At 44.5% G+C, this 16,976-nt stretch overlaps 1 protein-coding gene across 2 annotated transcripts in view; it reads right to left on the bottom strand.

The window, feature by feature from the left end:
* LOC115159257 (CAP-Gly domain-containing linker protein 1) overlaps window positions 1–13,049 on the bottom strand; it is a 35,569-nt gene extending 22,520 nt beyond the window's left edge. The window contains exons 1-9 of one of the 2 annotated variants that reach the window (XM_029708804.1): window positions 12,916–13,049; window positions 10,591–10,811; window positions 10,022–10,509; window positions 9,776–9,900; window positions 9,316–9,517; window positions 8,965–9,162; window positions 8,468–8,571; window positions 8,157–8,217; window positions 425–529 (exon numbers count right to left, since the gene is read on the bottom strand). In XM_029708804.1, the coding sequence (XP_029564664.1) occupies window positions 425–529; window positions 8,157–8,217; window positions 8,468–8,571; window positions 8,965–9,162; window positions 9,316–9,517; window positions 9,776–9,900; window positions 10,022–10,509; window positions 10,591–10,678 (1,371 nt within the window). In that variant the 5' untranslated portion in view covers window positions 10,679–10,811; window positions 12,916–13,049. The remainder of the gene's footprint in view (window positions 1–424; window positions 530–8,156; window positions 8,218–8,467; window positions 8,572–8,964; window positions 9,163–9,315; window positions 9,518–9,775; window positions 9,901–10,021; window positions 10,510–10,590; window positions 10,812–12,915) is intronic. The other variant, XM_029708805.1, reaches the window with a different exon arrangement.
* Between the last annotated feature and the right edge of the window lie 3,927 nt (window positions 13,050–16,976).

Below are 16,976 nucleotides of genomic sequence, written 5' to 3'. Positions count from 1 at the left end.
GAGAGTGGAGAGAGGGCCAGCCCTAGCCCCTCCAGCTTCTTTGATGTAGGACTGGGCAATACAGACAAAAATACATATCAACATGAATCCAATCTAATTTATTTACAATATGAAAAACAGTATCAAGGCAATGTAAGAGTGTGCAGTTGAGACTCAGGCATTAGTGCAGCAGCATGAGAACAGCGTTTTGTTCCAGAGGGTTTGGGGCTTGCAGGAGAAACATTGTGGAATGCTGTGGCCAGACGATTGTGGACATCGATATCGCAAAATAACTACACAATATATCGCGCACAGCCATATCGCGATTCATGACTAATCCACACTACATATCGCCCAACCCTACAGTGTCCAGAACGTAAAATACCGTTAGATCCAGAAGTATTACCCGATGATGTCGGATATATGATGCCTATGATGGTATTACCCTAGTGTCCTCTAAGTCCCTCTGCAGTTTGTCAGCTTTGGTCTTTTCAAACAGAAGGCTCTGCTCAAGCTCCTTAATGTGGGCATGCTCCAGTTTGGTCTGCGTCTGTTAGTCAGAGAGAGGAAGAGGAGGAAGAGGAGAACACACCAACACCAGCGTCACATGCCAGCTCCATGCCGCACACAAGGATAGCAAACGATGATGTCATAGCAGAGACCAGAAAGTAGGAAGTGCAAATGAGAGCCAAATGTTTTATTCCAGTGGGTTCTATTCTATTCCAATGATTCTACTAAGCCAAATCCTCAATGACCAGACCCATATAAAGAGACATATAGGGAATACGGTGCCATTTGAGACCGCCTAAATATTATAAAAGGACTCTAACCCTCTAAAGTTCACCTCTATGAGACTGAGCCCCACCCTAACTACCTCTGTTTGGGTCTTTGGTTGGTTGAGTCACAGAAGTACAGAGTTTTGCTAACTAGCCTCCATGGTGGCTCCAAGAGTTACATGAAGATAATGTTCTAATCATTCTAAGCATTTGTCTGGCAACTTGGATTCATTGAGTTTGCCAAACTCTGTCTAATGTATTTATGGATCTGCCTGGATCTATTTTAAGGACCGCTCCATCTGGTGGATTCGGTTCTCTTCCCTTTGGTTCCCAGTGCTCGAACACTTTCTTGACAAGATCTTGCAATCAGTGACATCATCGCTTTATCCTTCTTTCTCTTCTGTAAGCGCCAGAGGGAGGTAGAGAGAGAGAGAGAGAGAGAGAGAGACAGATGAAGGCTTTGTGACATCACCCTCTTCATGAGCAAGGGGAAGAGAGGGTGCGGAGGCGAGAAACAAGATGACAGGATGTGAGAAGTGAAAAGGCGTGCCAAGAAGAGATGAGAGAGCTCTTAATAAGAAGGCGATGGATGGGGAAAAAACAAGAAAGTAAAAATCGAATCAAATTTGATTGGTTGCGTAGACATATTTTTTGCAGATGTTATCGCGGGTGTAGCGAAATGCTTATTTTCCTAGCTCCAACAGTGCAGTAATACCAAACAATAAACGGAAATCAAAACAATTTAAAGAAAGGAATGAAATATTGCAATGTGCAATGTCCGCGGAAAGTAAGGGTTTCGAGGGTGCTGCAGCACCCCTGATAAATATATATATATATATATATATACACACTACATGACCAAAAGTATGTGGACGCCTGCTCGTCGAACATTCCAATTCGGCGTTCCAATTCATCCCAAAGGTGTTCGATGGGGTTGAGGTCAGGGCTCTGTGCAGGCCTGTGAAGTTCTCCCACACCAATCTCAACAAACTATTTCTGTATGAACCTCGCTTTGTGCACGGGGGCATTTTCATGCTGAAACAGGAAAGGGCCTTCCACAAACTGTTGCCACAAAGTTGGAAGCACAGAATTGTCTAGAATGTCATTGTATGCTGTAGCATTAAGAGGCCTAGCCCGAACCATGAAAAACAGCCCCAGACCATTATTCCTCTTCCACCAAGCTTTACAGTTGGCACTATGCCTTGGGGCAGGTAGCGTTCTCCTGGCATCTGCCAAACCCAGATTCGTCCGTCGGATTGCCAGATGGTGAAGCGTGATTCATCACTCCAGAGAACGCGTTTCCACTGCTCCAGAGTCCAGTCCAAATGCTGACGTTGCTTCCAGAGGCAGTTTGAAACTCGGTAGTGAGTGTTGCAACCGAGGACAGGCAATTTTTTACGCGCTACTGTCCCATTCTGTGAGCTTGTGTGGCCTACCACTTCGCAGCTGAGACGTTGTTGCTCCTAGACGTTTCCACTTCACAATAACAGCACTTACAGTTGACCATGGGTAGCTCAAGCAGGGCAGAAATTTGACGAACTGACTTGTTGGAAAGGTGGCATCCAGGTTGAAAGTTACTGAGCTCTTCAGTAAGGCCATTCTACTGCCAATGTTTGTCTATGGAGATTACATGGCTGTGTGCTCGATTTAATTACACCTGTCAGCATTCGGCTGAAATAGCCGAATCAACTAATTTGAAGGGGTGTCCACATACTTTTCTATAAATAGTGTATATATATACTGCTCAAAAAAATAAAGGGAACACTTAAACAACACAATGTAACTCCAAGTCAATCACACTTCTGTGAAATCAAACTGTCCACTTAGGAAGCAACACTGTTTGACAATAAATTTCACATGCTGTTGTGCAAATGGAATAGACAACAGGTGGAAATTATAGGCAATAAGCAAGACACCCCCAATAAAGGAGTGGTTCTGCAGGTGGAGACCACAGACCACTTCTCATTTCCTATGCTTCCTGGCTGATGTTTTGGTCACTTTTGAATGCTGGCGGTGCTTCCACTCTAGTGGTAGCATGAGACGGAGTCTACAATCCACACAAGTGGCTCAGGTAGTGCAGCTCATCCAGGATGGCACATTAATGCGAGCTGTGGCAAGAAGGTTTGCTGTGTCTGTCAGCGTAGTGTTCAGAGCATGGAGGCGCTACCAGGAGACAGGCCAGTACATCAGGAGACATGGAGGAGGCCATAGGAGGGCAACAACCCAGCAACAGGACCGTTACCTCCACCTTTGTGCAAGGAGGAGCAGGAGGAGCACTGCCAGAGCCCTGCAAAATGACCTCCAGCAGGCCACAAATGTGCATGTGTCTGCTCAAACGGTCAGAAACAGACTCCATGAGGGTGGTATGAGGGCCCGACGTCCACAGGTGGGGGTTGTGCTTACAGCCCAACACCGTGCAGGACGTTTGGCATTTGCCAGAGAACACCAAGATTGGCAAATTCGCCACTGGCGCCCTGTGCTCTTCACAGATGAAAGCAGGTTCACACTGAGCACTGTGGAGAACGTTCTGCTGCCTGCAACATCCTCCAGCATGACCGGTTTGGCAGTGGGTCAGTCATGGTGTGGGGTGGCATTTCTTTGGGGGGCCGCACAGCCCTCCATGTGCTCGCCAGAGGCAGCCTGACTGCCATTAGGTACCGAGATGAGATCCTCAGACCCCTTGTGAGACCATATGCTGGTGCGGTTGGCCCTGGGTTCCTCCTAATGCAAGACAATGCTAGACCTCATGTGGCTGGAGTGTGTCAGCAGTTCCTACAAGAGGAAGGCATTGATGCTATGGACTGGCCCGCCCGTTCCCCAGACCTGAATCCAATTGAGCACATCTGGGACATCATGTCTCGCTCTATCCACCAATGCCACGTTGCACCACAGACTGTCCAGGAGTTGGCGGATGCTTTAGTCCAGGTCTGGGAGGAGATCCCTCAGGAGACCATCCGCCACCTCATCAGGAGCATGCCCAGGCGTTGTAGGGAGGTCATACAGGCACGTGGAGGCCACACACACTACTGAGCCTCATTTTGACTTGTTTTAAGGACATTACATCAAAGTTGGATCAGCCTGTTGTGTGATTTTCCACTTTAATTTTGAGTGTGACTCCAAATCCAGACCTCCATTTATGTATTTAATAAGATTATTTATTTCATTCAGATCTAGGATGTGTTGTTTAAGTGTTCCCTTTATTTTTTTGAGCAGTGTACTATATTTTGTAAAATAAAAGATATATATATATATATTTTTTATTTTACAAAATTAGTGAACTGGGCCTTTATTACTCCTGTATGAGCGGACAGAAATAGTCGTCAGCAGCATGGGGAGAAAAGATTCTCTCAGCGGCAATGAATGTCAGAGTCCAGAATATAAATATAGATGTATATGGTGTGTATAGACATTATGGACAGTATATGAATAGAAAAGGTGTGTACAGCAGTAGTTATATAGGATGAGCCTTGACTAGAATACAGAATATACAGTGCTTTCAGAAAGTATTCACACCCCTTGACTTTTTCCACATTTTGTTGTGTTACAGCCTGAATTTAAAATGGATTAAATTGAGATTTTGTTTCACTGGCCTAAACACAATACACCATAATGTCAAAGTGGAATTATGTTTTTTCTTTTTTTTTTTACAAATTAATACAAATTAAAAGCTGAAATATCTTGAGTCAATAAGTATTCAACACCTTTGTTAAGGCAAGCTTAAATAATTTCAGGAATACACATTTGCTTAACAAGTCACATAATAAGTTGCATAGACTCACTCTGTGTGCAATAACAGTGTTTAACATGTTTTTTGAATGACTACCTCATCTCTGTACCCCACACATACACTTATCTGTAAGGTCTCTCAGTCGAGCAGTGAATTTCAAATACAGATTCAACCACAAAAGCCAGTGAGGTTTCCCAATGCTTCGCATAGAAGGGCACCTATTGGTAGATGAGTAAAAAAGAAAAGCAGACATTGAATATCCCTTTGAGCATGGTGAAGTTATTAATTACACTTTGGATGGTGTATCAATACACCCAGTCACTACAAAGATAAAGGCGTCCTTCCTAACTCAGTAGCCCGGAGATGGATCAACAACATTGTAGTTACTCCACAATACTAACCTAATTGACAGAGTGAAAAGAAGCAAGCATATATGCATCCTTTTTGCAACAAGGCACTAAAGTAATAAATACTGCACCAAATGTGGCAAAGCAATTCACTTTCTGTCTTGAATACAACGTGTTATGTTTGGGTCAAATCTAATACAACACAATACAACACATTACTGAGTACCACTCTCCATATTTTCAAACATAGTTGTGGCTGCATCATGTTATCTGCATGCTTGGGGAGTTTTTCAGGATAAAAAGGAAGTGGAATGGAGCAAGCACAGGCAAAATCCTAGAGGAAAACCTGGTTCAGTCTGCTTTCCACCAGACAGTGGGAGATGAATTCACCTTTCAGCAGGACAATAACCTAAAACACAAGGCCAAATCTACACTGGAGTTGCTTACTGAGAAGACAGTGAATGTTCCTGAGCGGCAAAGTTACAGCTTTGAATTAAATCTGCTTGATAATCTATGGCAAGACCTGAAAATGGTTGTCTAGCAATGATCAACATCCAATTTGACAGAGCTTGAAGAATTTTGAAAATAATAAATGGGCAAATGTTGACAATCCAGGTGTGGAAATCTCTTAAGAGACTTACCCAGAAAGATTACAGCTGTAATCGCTGCCAAAGGTGATTCTAACATATATTGATTGACTCAGGGGGTTGAATACTTATCTAATCAAGATATATTAGTGTTTTCGTTTTCATGATTTTTATTCCAAATCTTAGAATGTGTCTTCCACTTCGACATTACAGGGTATTTTGTGTAGATCGTTGACAAAAAATGACAATTAAATCCCTTTTAATCCCACTTTACAACAACAACATTGGCATATGAAGTGGGTAGGCATACAAAGTGGCATACAAAGTGGGTAAAACAGTATGTAAACATTATTCAAGTGACCAGTGTTGAATAACTATGTACATAGGGCAGCAGTCTCTAAGGTGCAGGGTTGAGTACCAGTTGGCTAGTAACAGTGGCTAAAGTTCAGGGTAGGGTACTGGGCTAGTAACAGTGGCTAAAGTTCAGGGTAGGGTACTGGGCTAGTAACAGTGACTAAAGTTCAGGGTAGGGTACTGGGCTAGTAACAGTGACTAAAGTTCAGGGTAGGGTACTGGGCTAGTAACAGTGGCTAAAGTTCAGGGTAGGGTACTGGGCTAGTAACAGTGACTAAAGTTCAGGGTAGAGTACTGGGCTAGTAACAGTGACTAAAGTTCAGGGTAGGGTACTGGGCTAGTAACAGTGGCTAAAGTTCAGGGTAGGGTACTGGGCTAGTAACAGTGGCTAAAGTTCAGGGTAGGGTACTGGGCTAGTAACAGTGGCTAAAGTTCAGGGTAGGGTACTGGGCTAGTAACAGTGACTAAAGTTCAGGGTAGGGTACTGGGCTAGTAACAGTGGCTAAAGTTCAGGTTAGGGTACTGGGCTAGTAACAGTGGCTAAAGTTCAGGGTAGGGTACTGGGCTAGTAACAGTGACTAAAGTTCAGGGTAGGGTACTGGGCTAGTAACAGTGACTAAAGTTCAGGGTAGGGTACTGGGCTAGTAACAGTGGCTAAAGTTCAGGGTAGGGTACTGGGCTAGTAACAGTGACTAAAGTTCAGGGTAGGGTACTGGGCTAGTAACAGTGACTAAAGTTCAGGGTAGGGTGCTGGGCTAGTAACAGTGGCTAAAGTTCAGGGTAGGGTACTGGGCTAGTAACAGTGGCTAAAGTTCAGGGTAGGGTACTGGGCTAGTAACAGTGGCTAAAGTTCAGGGTAGGGTACTGGGCTAGTAACAGTGGCTAAAGTTCAGGGTAGGGTACTGGGCTAGTAACAGTGGCTAAAGTTCAGGGTAGGGTACTGGGCTAGTAACAGTGACTGAAGTTCAGGGTAGGGTACTGGGCTAGTAACAGTGGCTAAAGTTCAGGGTAGGGTACTGGGCTAGTAACAGTGGCTAAAGTTCAGGGTAGGGTACTGGGCTAGTAACAGTGGCTAAAGTTCAGGGTAGGGTACTGGGCTAGTAACAGTGACTAAAGTTCAGGGTAGGGTACTGGGCGGAGGAAAGTGGCTGAAGAAATGATAATCGAGCAAATGAAATAGCAAAAGAAAACAAATGAATGAACTCATGAATGAGTGAATTGATGAGAGCTGAGAAATGAAAGACATTAAAGAAATAGATGATCAGATGAATAATTGAATTGAATGAATGAATGAACGAAAGAAAGAAAGAAAGAATGTGTGGATAACTAAAAGAATATCATCAGGCCCACTGTGAATACTTTTATTAATACAGCAGCAAAAGCCACAATCAAAAGCGGAGTTTTGTGAGGACAAAGAACTCACCACCATGCCAACATGTACACTGTAGTGGGTAGAGAATAAGGGTCAAAAAAGAAGCACATCCCCAAACTGCTGGAGCTACTGAACCAGAACATTATCAAATTTACCAAGTAGCTATATTGAGGAGAGACTATGAAAAATATTTTCAGCTAACCAATCAGATGAGTGAGAGAACTTGAGCTAACCAATGAGAGATGACGAGAGAGTCCTGGTCAACTGGTGAAACTATATGTTATACTGATGGATTCTGGGTTCTGACTCCTAAACTTGGAATAGTGTTAATTATCAGGTATCCTATTGAAATATTGAGTGCTATGGTCCTGAGAGGGTCTAGACCAGAAGTTAATGATCATCTGTATATGGTGGAGGCAATTAAGCTTGGAATGTACTGAGTGCAGGGAAGACGATCACATGTTGGCAGGCACTGATAAGGGTGGAGAGCTGTGGATTAGTGAGGAAGGGGGTTGAGGTCAGGTTACATTAAGGGAGAAGGAACAGTTTATTGCCCGTATCACTTAACTTCCTGCCTAGCAATAAAGATGTAATGTTTAGAGAGAAGGAGGAGACTCCACCCACATTGGGCTTTATATACTCCCACTGGTGGAAATATGTCTTTGTCTTATGCAGCTGTATTGACCCAATGGGTTGAAGCTTTACTAATCATCCTTGATGTTAATAGGTTCATTTATAACCTAACAATACACACCCAGCATTGTACTCCGAGTGTACAAAGGGTGTGGCATAGAACAAAACGTTGAGTCATGACAGTACAGATGAGGGAATGATGTACATGACAGACCAAATGAAGTAGCTGATATGAAGGAATTCTGCATCAGTGTTTCATTCGGGGTTGAAATACGAAAGGTGTAACACCATCACATCATCTCAAATAACACTGTCTGGGTTCTGTTAGCAGGTGTGTGTGTGAGAGAGAGAGAGAATCAGAGTACTGGGTCATTTGTTTACCTCTAGGTCACCTTTCGTGATGCAAGCTTCCTCCACAGTGAACTGCAGGTCTTCCACTTTCCTGTCAGACAGGTAGAAAGAGTCATCCTCTTCTCCTCTCCTCCAACATCCCAGGCTCTATCCCACACCAGGCATCTAAAAACAGCAACGCTTTCCAAACGCTGCACTTCGAAATACTAACATAGAGAACGATATTGACCTAACCAACCCATAAAACCCCTCCATCGACTACAATTCTCATTTACCCTCCCTCCCTCGCACACGCACACATACACACACACACATACACACACCCACACCCCACCACCCACCTTTTCTCTTCCTCCAGTTGGTTCAGCAGCTCCACCTTGTCTCTGTCTGCTGTCTCCACCAGTTCACGCAGTTGATCTAGCTTAGCCTCCATCTCCATAACATACTAACATACACACACACACACACACACACACACACACACACACACACACACACACACACACACACACACACACACACACACACACACACACACACACACACACACACACACACACACACACACACACACGCCATATTAATGCATTGACATGGTTTGCTATAAGTCAACAACATAAAGCATGTGTGGGAGATGGATATTACACGTGTATTGTATTTTTCTGTGTGTGTGTGTGAGTGTGTCTGTCTCTGTGTGTGTGTGTGTGTGTGTGTGTGTGTGTGTCTGTCTGTCTGTCTGTCTGTCTGTCTGTCTGTCTGTGTGTGTGTGTGTGAGTGTGTCTGTCTCTGTGTGTGTGCGTGTGTGTGTGTGTGTGTTGTCTGTGCTCTCTCCCCTCACCTGCCCCTGAACCTTCGTGAGCAGTGACAGTTCCTGCTGCACCTCCCCAGCATGGCTGGTTGCCTTGGCAACCTCCCCGCGTTCCATGTCCCTCTCGGCCAATAGCTGCTCGATGTGCTGCTGCTTCTCCTTCAGGGCTTCCTGTAGCGCTGTAGTGCCAGAGATCTTACGAGCATACCGCGACGAGGTCTCGGTCAGCTAGGGGGGGAAGAGATAGAGAGGACACATTCAGATAAGACGGACACAAGTGGAGAGAAGAGAGAGCAGGGAGAAGATAAAGGACGCTGTGTGTGTGTGTGTGTGCATGCGTGCGTGTGTGTATTTTCAGTAGCGTGTTCGTGTGTGTCTTACCAGGCCAGCGCGGCTGGGTTTCCCACTAACAGAGGAGGTGACAGAGCTCAGGGAGCTCAAGGAGGAGCCGCTAGGACTCCTCTTCATGGTGGAGCGTCTCCGTGAGGAGGCCTTGGCTTTAGCCAGGGTGCTGGGGAAGCCGATACGACTCACCTTGTGGACCGGCGCAAACAGGCCGTACCGCGGCAGGCACTGGAAGTACCTGGAGGCATTTGAAAAGGATAACAGAGGATGTCAAAAATCCAGAACATACCTGAATCACATGAGAAGGACAGATTCTTAACACGTATCATTTTTAAGACTTTCTCGATACAGGTCAAACTTTCAAACCACTGAATTTCATGACACTTGAATATTTAGAGAAGGACATGTTTTTAATCGTTATCGTTGTTTTTAAAATACTTTTTCTACAGGTACAGCTTTAACCACTGATAATAAACCTGTGTGTCACATATCTAACCTGGATCCAGCCACGGCTCCATCATTCTTCCCCAGTGGTTCGTCCAGCTCCACTCCACACCACTCCCCCTTGGCAAACTCTGTCTCCCCCATGAACCTCACCACCCCCGACTTATTACCTCCCACCTGGAGAGAGAGCGAGAAAGACGGAGAGACAGATAGAGAGGGAGGTGGTAGAGAAGGAACGAGAGCTGTGAGCTAACACACACACACACAAACACACACACACACAAACATACACACTCACCAGCACGCGGTCTCCCAGTCTCAATTCTCTTCTGGTCTTCTTGGCTGAGTCTGTCTCAGAGAGGTTGGACACTGACCCACTGCCCGTCATGGTTCTGCTCAGCGGTGTCTTGGTGCTGTTACCAGTGGTATTAGCAGCCCCGGCAGCAGCAGCGGTAGGGGAGTTGGCCCCTGTCTCGCCAGGGTTAGGCTGCCCACAGTTGGCCTCCATCTCTGGCATAGCCGTCTTGGTCAGCTTGGAGGGGCGTGTGAATATTCCTCTGCCGTCCTCGCACTGGAAGTACTGGACCCCCGCCACCGACCCGTCATTCTTTCCGATGGCCTCATCCAGGACGATGCCGGCCCACTGGCCTGGGGCAAACTGCGTGCCCCCCAGGAAGTGGACATATCCTGGCTTGTTGCCGTTGACCCACACCTTCTCCCCCACCTGGTAGTCTAGTTCTCCATCCTGGGTGGGAGACTTCTCAGGAGGAACGGGCTTTGGAGCAGCTGGAAAAACAATCATCATCAGCAGCAACAACACACACACACACACACACACACACAATGAGCCCTGCGGCTGATTCTTACTAGAGGAAGGGGAGGTGCGTGTGGGTAATCCAGTTGGCCTGCTTATCTTGCTGGGAGGCTTGATTCCACTGGGCTTGCCTGTGCTCATGGTCCCTGCTTGGTCCTGAAGAGGCTATGGGCTACTGGAGCAGAAGCTGGGGCTGGCCTCTTGTCAGGATGGGGGGGGCTAGGCCTTCCTGCCCCACCACCTACTTTGTTCTGCCCCACCTTGAGGCCGAGGCCTGAGAGACACGAGACACAGAATAGTTCTTAATAGATTTCATTAAGTTCACAAAAATGACATGTGATTCATTATGAAGTAGTATAGGGTTAGGGAAAGAAAGAAAGAAAGAAAGAAAGAAAGAAAGAAAGACAGACAGACAGACAGACAGACAGACAGACGAGAGGGTGAGAGAGAGAGAGAGAGAGAGAGAGAGAGAGAGAGAGAGAGAGAGAACAAGAGACAGACAGAAAGAGGGTGAGGGAGCGAGAGAGGGGAAGAGAGAGAGGAAGAAAATGGCCTCTAGCCAGGAAGCAGCAGAGTTTAAGGCCAAATATACATTTGACAGGAAGTCAAGACATTCCAGACCCACCAAGAAACACTTCACACTTACAGTGTACACACACACACAGGAAACAGCATCATTATAACTCCATTATAATTCAAGACTGGTGCTTGTTTCTGGACAGGCCTGACTAGTGACTAAGAGCTCCAGAATGACATGACTAAATGGTCATAAACTGAGCAGAGAAGAACAGCCTTCCTCTATGTAGAGATGTCTCCCGCCCCATCCCTCATCCAGTCAGGATGTAGCTGGGAAACATTGGCTACTTGTTCCTTGTCTTCCCTATGGGCGGGGACACACTATAGGAACTGTGTGAATTTCTGGACGCAGCTCAACACGAGTTTGACCATCGTCACATCCAGTGATGTAGAGGTTTTAGAAAAATGGTGGGTAAACTGATCGCCGTTCGCGATGAACCAAGTAACAGTCCTTATACTTTCTAGGCCTTTTCCCTCGCGAAAGTAAAAAAAAGGTGCATCAACTTTTATTATCAAGTTATCCATCCATCGTCTAATGAACAGCACTGATTTGGTGCCAGAACACTCATCACACATCCGCTTTGACTGTGGCGGGTGTGTGACTGTGTGTGAAAGGAGTGACGGTGCACTTAATGGGGCCGCATTATTAACAAATTATTACCCAGCCAGTATTACATGGCCATGGATGGTAGAATAACTGAACAGCGGGAGACTCTAGGGAGAGAAGTGCCATGGGTACTTTCTGAATATTATCACAATGTCTAGGTCTACCGGGTCTTTTGAACTGGCCCAATCAATTCAATTCATTTCTAAATTCAAGTCCCATTATCAAAATGCAGGTTGAACAACAAGGCCAGTCTGGTCTGGAGCCAGCCAGGTGAAAAGGGCCTTGCCAGATGCGTGGTGACGTACCCAGGGACGCTCCTCCCCCTCGGGGTGTCAGACCAAAACAATGCGAGCATGATGCTGTCTCTGGCTGCTATTAACCCTCTGTAAAACGACTCTTTCCAGATCGTAATCAACCTATTATAACACATTAATATAGAAACGAAGGCAAGTGAACTGTTACTTTTCAGCGAATCTCGCCGATGACCATAAATAGTATAGGTGACTAAGTCAAATAGATAGACCGGTTCAAGTAATGACTGGGGATTAAGGAATGGTTGCTATTATTGCTAGTCAAATATCTAGCTAGCTAGCATCAGTTACAGGACAGCTTTACTGAGGAGAAATGCAGCTTGCCTTTGCTGGGCTTTACACGAGTCAGTCTCTCCAAGTAGGTGGATTTCTCCACATCCCTGGCTTCCACAATACGATTAGTAAACCAGTCTTCATGGCTGGAAGCTATCAAGCTATATGGCTCTTGACTGATATGGCAGAAAGGCTACTTCTAATAGTTTTCTATTAGCTGGTTAGAACAGGGGAGTAATGACAGATCCTGGTCTAAGTGTGACGCTTGCTTGTCTAACTGACACACCTAGGGCAAGCTCTGGCGAAATCAAGTAAACTGACTCGATTGATTGAAACTTGATTGAACAGTTTAGCTTTATTGAAAGCACGTGATATGTTCTCGTCCACTTATGCATTGCATTAGAGAATAAGAACGAAATTAGAGATAATAACCAGCTAGCTACCTAGTTTCTGTTTTGGACCAGTGGGTGTAATTCCCGAAGCCTTCCTTCCCTGCTGTCCCTCCCTGTCGGAATTTCAGATAGTGACTAGCTATCTAGGCAGCTTTCCCTTGCATCAAAAGAAAAACAAATGGGGATATGAGTGGTATATATAAAACAAATATTGCTTACCAGAAGTGTAGTCGATAAATCACTGTTTTGATCGAAGCGATTAAAATAACTGCAACAGTACGCCCGTTAATTCCCAATCCCTGCCCAGCACACTGATGTATAATAAGAACGGCCTAGCATTGTGAACATAGCGGCATTAAGGCCAGGTCATCATACGGCTAATTTCCAGAATAAAAGTCCCCCTGAAAATGTTTTGCACCTCCACTTTTCTTTACCAGAAAATTATCATAATACATAGGATAATGTGTCAATTTTCACTTATTTTTGAGCTAGTCTGTATTAATATGTATATATACAGTGAACTCACTTTTTCCACATTTTGTTACGTTACAGCCTTATTCTAAAATTGATTAAATTGTTTATTTCATCAATCTACATACAATACCAAATAATGACAAATCAAAAACAGGTTTTACAGAAATTACAGCTTTGAGTCTTCTTGGGTATGACGCTACAAGGTTGGCACACCTGTATTTGGGGAGATTCTCCCATTCTTCTCTGCAGATCCTCTCACGCTCTGTCATGTTGGATGGGGAGCATCGCTGAACAGCTATTTTCAGGTCTCTCCAAAGATGTTTGATCGGGTTCAAGGCTGGAACACTCAAGGACATTAATAAACTTGTCCTGAAGCCACTCCTGTGTTGTCTTGGCTGTGTGCTTAGGGTTGTTGTCCTGTTGGAAGGTGAACCTTCGCCCCAGTTTGAGGTCCTGAGCACTCTGGAGCACGTTTTCATCGAGGATCTCTGTACTTTTCTCTGTTAATCTTTTCCTCGATCCTGACTAGTCTCCCAGTCCCTGCTGCTGATAAACATCCCCACAACATGATGTCACCACCATGCTTCACCGTAGGGATGGTGCTAGGTTTCCTCCAGACATGACGCTTAGCATTCAGGCTAAAGAGTTCAATCTTGGTTTCATCAGACCAGAGAATCTTGTTTCTCATGGTCTGAGAGTCCTTTAGGGGCCTTTTAGCAAACTCCAGGTGGGCTGTCATGTGTCTTTTACTGAGGAGTGTCTTCTGTCTGGCCACTCTACCATAAAGGCCTGATTGGTTGGAGTGCTGCAGAGATGGTTGTCCTTCTGGAAGGTTCTCCCATCTCCACAGAGGAACTATGCAGCTCTGTCAGAGTGACCATCAGGTTCTTGGTCACCTCCCTGACCAAGAGTCTTGTTTGGCTGGGCGGCCAGGCAGCCAGCTCTAGGAAGAGTCTTGGTGGTTCCAAATTCTTCCATTTAAGAATGATGGAGGCCACTGTGTTCTTGGGGACCTTCAATGCTGCAGATATTTTTTGATACCCTTCCCACGATCTGTGCCGCAACACAATCTTGTCTCGAACCTCTATGGACAATTCCTTCGACCTCATGGCTTGGTTTTTGCTCTGACATGCACTGTCAACTGTGGGACCTTATATAGACAGGTGTGTGCCTTTCCTAATCATGTCCAATCAATTGAATTTAGCACAGGTGGACTCCAATCAAGTTGTAGAAACATCTCAAGGATGATTAATGGAAACAGGATGCACCTGAGCAAAATGTTGAGTCTCATAGCAAAGGGTCTGAATACTTATCTAAATAAAGTATTTCTGTTTTTTATTTAACCTGTTTTCACTGTGCCATTATGGCGTATTGTGTGTAGATTGATGAGTATTTTTTTTTATTTAATCAATTTTAGAATAAGGCTGTAACGTAACAAAATGTGGAAAAAGTCAAGTGGTCTGAATACTTTCCGAATGCACCGTATATATACTGAACAAAAATCTAAACGCAACATGTAAAGAGTTGGTCCCATGTTTCATGAGCTGAAATGAAAGATCCCAGAAATTTTTGATATGCACAAAATGCTTATTGCTTTCAAATTTTGAACACAAATTTGCTTACATCCGGGTTAGTGAGCACTTCTCCTTTGCCAAGATAATCCATACACCTGACAGGTGTGGCATATCAAGAAGCTGATTAAACAGCTTGATCATTACACAGGTGCACCTTGTGTTGGGGACAATAAAAGGCCACTCTAAAATGTGCAGTTTTTGTCACACAACACAATACCACAGATGTCTCAAGTTTTGAGGGAGCGTGCAATCGGCATGCTGATTGCAGGAACGTCCACCAGAGCTGTTGCCAGAGAATTTAATATTAATTTCTCTACCATAAGCCGAGTACGTCCAACCGGCCTCACAACCGCAGACCGTGGGTAACCACGCCAACCCAGAACCTCCACCTCCGGCTTCTTCACCTGCGGGATTATCTAAGGAGGTGCAGAGGTGTATTTCTGTCTGTAATGAAGCCCTTTTTTGGGGAAAAATGTCATTCTGATTTGCTGGGCCTGGCTCCCCAGTGGATGGGCCTGGGAGGGCATACGCCCACCCACTTGGAAACCAGGCCCATCCATGGCCATGCCATTGTCCAGTCATGTCCATAGATTAGGGCCTAATGAATTTATATCAACTGATTGATTTCCTTATATGAACTTTCACTCAGTAAAATCCTTGAAATTGTTGCATATTGTGTTTATATTCTTGTTCAGTATATACATTACCAGTCAAAAGTTTGGACACACCTACTCATTCAAGGGATTTTCTTTATTTTTACTATTTTCTACATTGTAGAATAATAGTGAAGACATCACAAATTTAAAATAAAACGTGTGGAATCATATAGTAACCAAAAAAGTGTTAAACAAATCAAAATATATTTTAGATTTTAGATTCTTCAAAGTAGCCACCCTTTGCCTTGATGACAGCTTTGCACACTCTTGGCATTCTCTCAACCAGCTTCATGAAGAATGCTTTTCCAACAATCTTGAAGAAGTTCCCACATATGCTGAGCACATGTTGGCTGGTTAGTTTGCTTTGGGTCATTGTCCTGTTGAAAAACAAATGATAGTCCCACTAAGCGCAACCAGATGGGATGGTGTATCGCTGCAGAATGCTGTGGTAGCCATGCTGGTAAAGTGTGCCTTGAATTCTAAATAAATCATAGACAGTGTCACCAGCAAAGCACACCCACACCATCACACCTCCTCCTCCGTGCTTTACTGTGGGAACCACACATGCAGAGATCATCCGTTTACCAACTCTGCGTCTCACAAAGACACGCCGGTTGGAACCAAAAATCTCAAATTTGGATTCATCAGACCAAACGACAGATTTCCACAGGTCTAATGTCCATTGCTCATTATTTCTTGGCCAAGCAAGTCTCTTCTTCTTATTGGTGTCCTTTAGTAGTGGTTTCTATGTAGCAATTCGACCATGAAGGCCTGATTCACGCAGTCTCCTCTGAACGGTTGATGTTGAGATGTGTCTGTTACTTGAACTCTGTGAAGCATTTATTTGGGCTGCAATCTGAGGTGCAGATAACTCTAATGAACGTATTGTCTGTGTAAGAGGTAACTCTGGGTCTTCCTTTCCTGTGGCGGTCATGTGAGCCAGTTTCATCATAGCGCTTGATGGTTTTTGCGACTTCACTTGAAGAAACGTTCAACGTTCTTAAAATGTTCCTTATTGACTGATTGTCTTAAAGTAATGGTGGACTGTCGTTTCTCTCAGCTTATTTGAGCTGTTCTAGCCATAATATGGACTTGGTCTTTTACCAAATAGGGCTATCTTCTGTGTACCCCTCTTACCTTGTCACAACTGATTGGCTCAAATGCATTAAGAAGGAAAGAAATTCCACAAATACATTTTTAACAAGGAACACCTGCTTTTTGAAGTACATTCCAGGTGACTACCTCCTGAAACTGGTTGAGAGAATGCCAAGAGTCTGCAAAGCTGTCATCAAGGCAAAGGGTTGCTACTTTGAAGAATCTAAAATATGAAATATATTTTGATTTGTTGAACTCATTTTTGGTTACTACATGATTCCATGTGTTATTTCAAAGTGTTGATGTCTTCACTATTATACCTACAATGTAGAAAATAGCAAAAATAAAGAAAATTGCTTGGATGAGTAGGCGTGTCCAAACTTTTGACTGATTCTGGAGGAAAAAAGTATCTATATCTACAGTAAAACGAGTCCTATATAGACTTAACCTGAAAGGCCGCTCAGCAAGGAAGAAGCCACTG

Source organism: Salmo trutta, chromosome 23, assembly GCF_901001165.1.
Source record: "Salmo trutta chromosome 23, fSalTru1.1, whole genome shotgun sequence".
NCBI classification, from domain to species: Eukaryota; Metazoa; Chordata; class Actinopteri; order Salmoniformes; family Salmonidae; genus Salmo; species Salmo trutta.
This window is presented reverse-complemented; position numbering and strand designations above follow the sequence as displayed.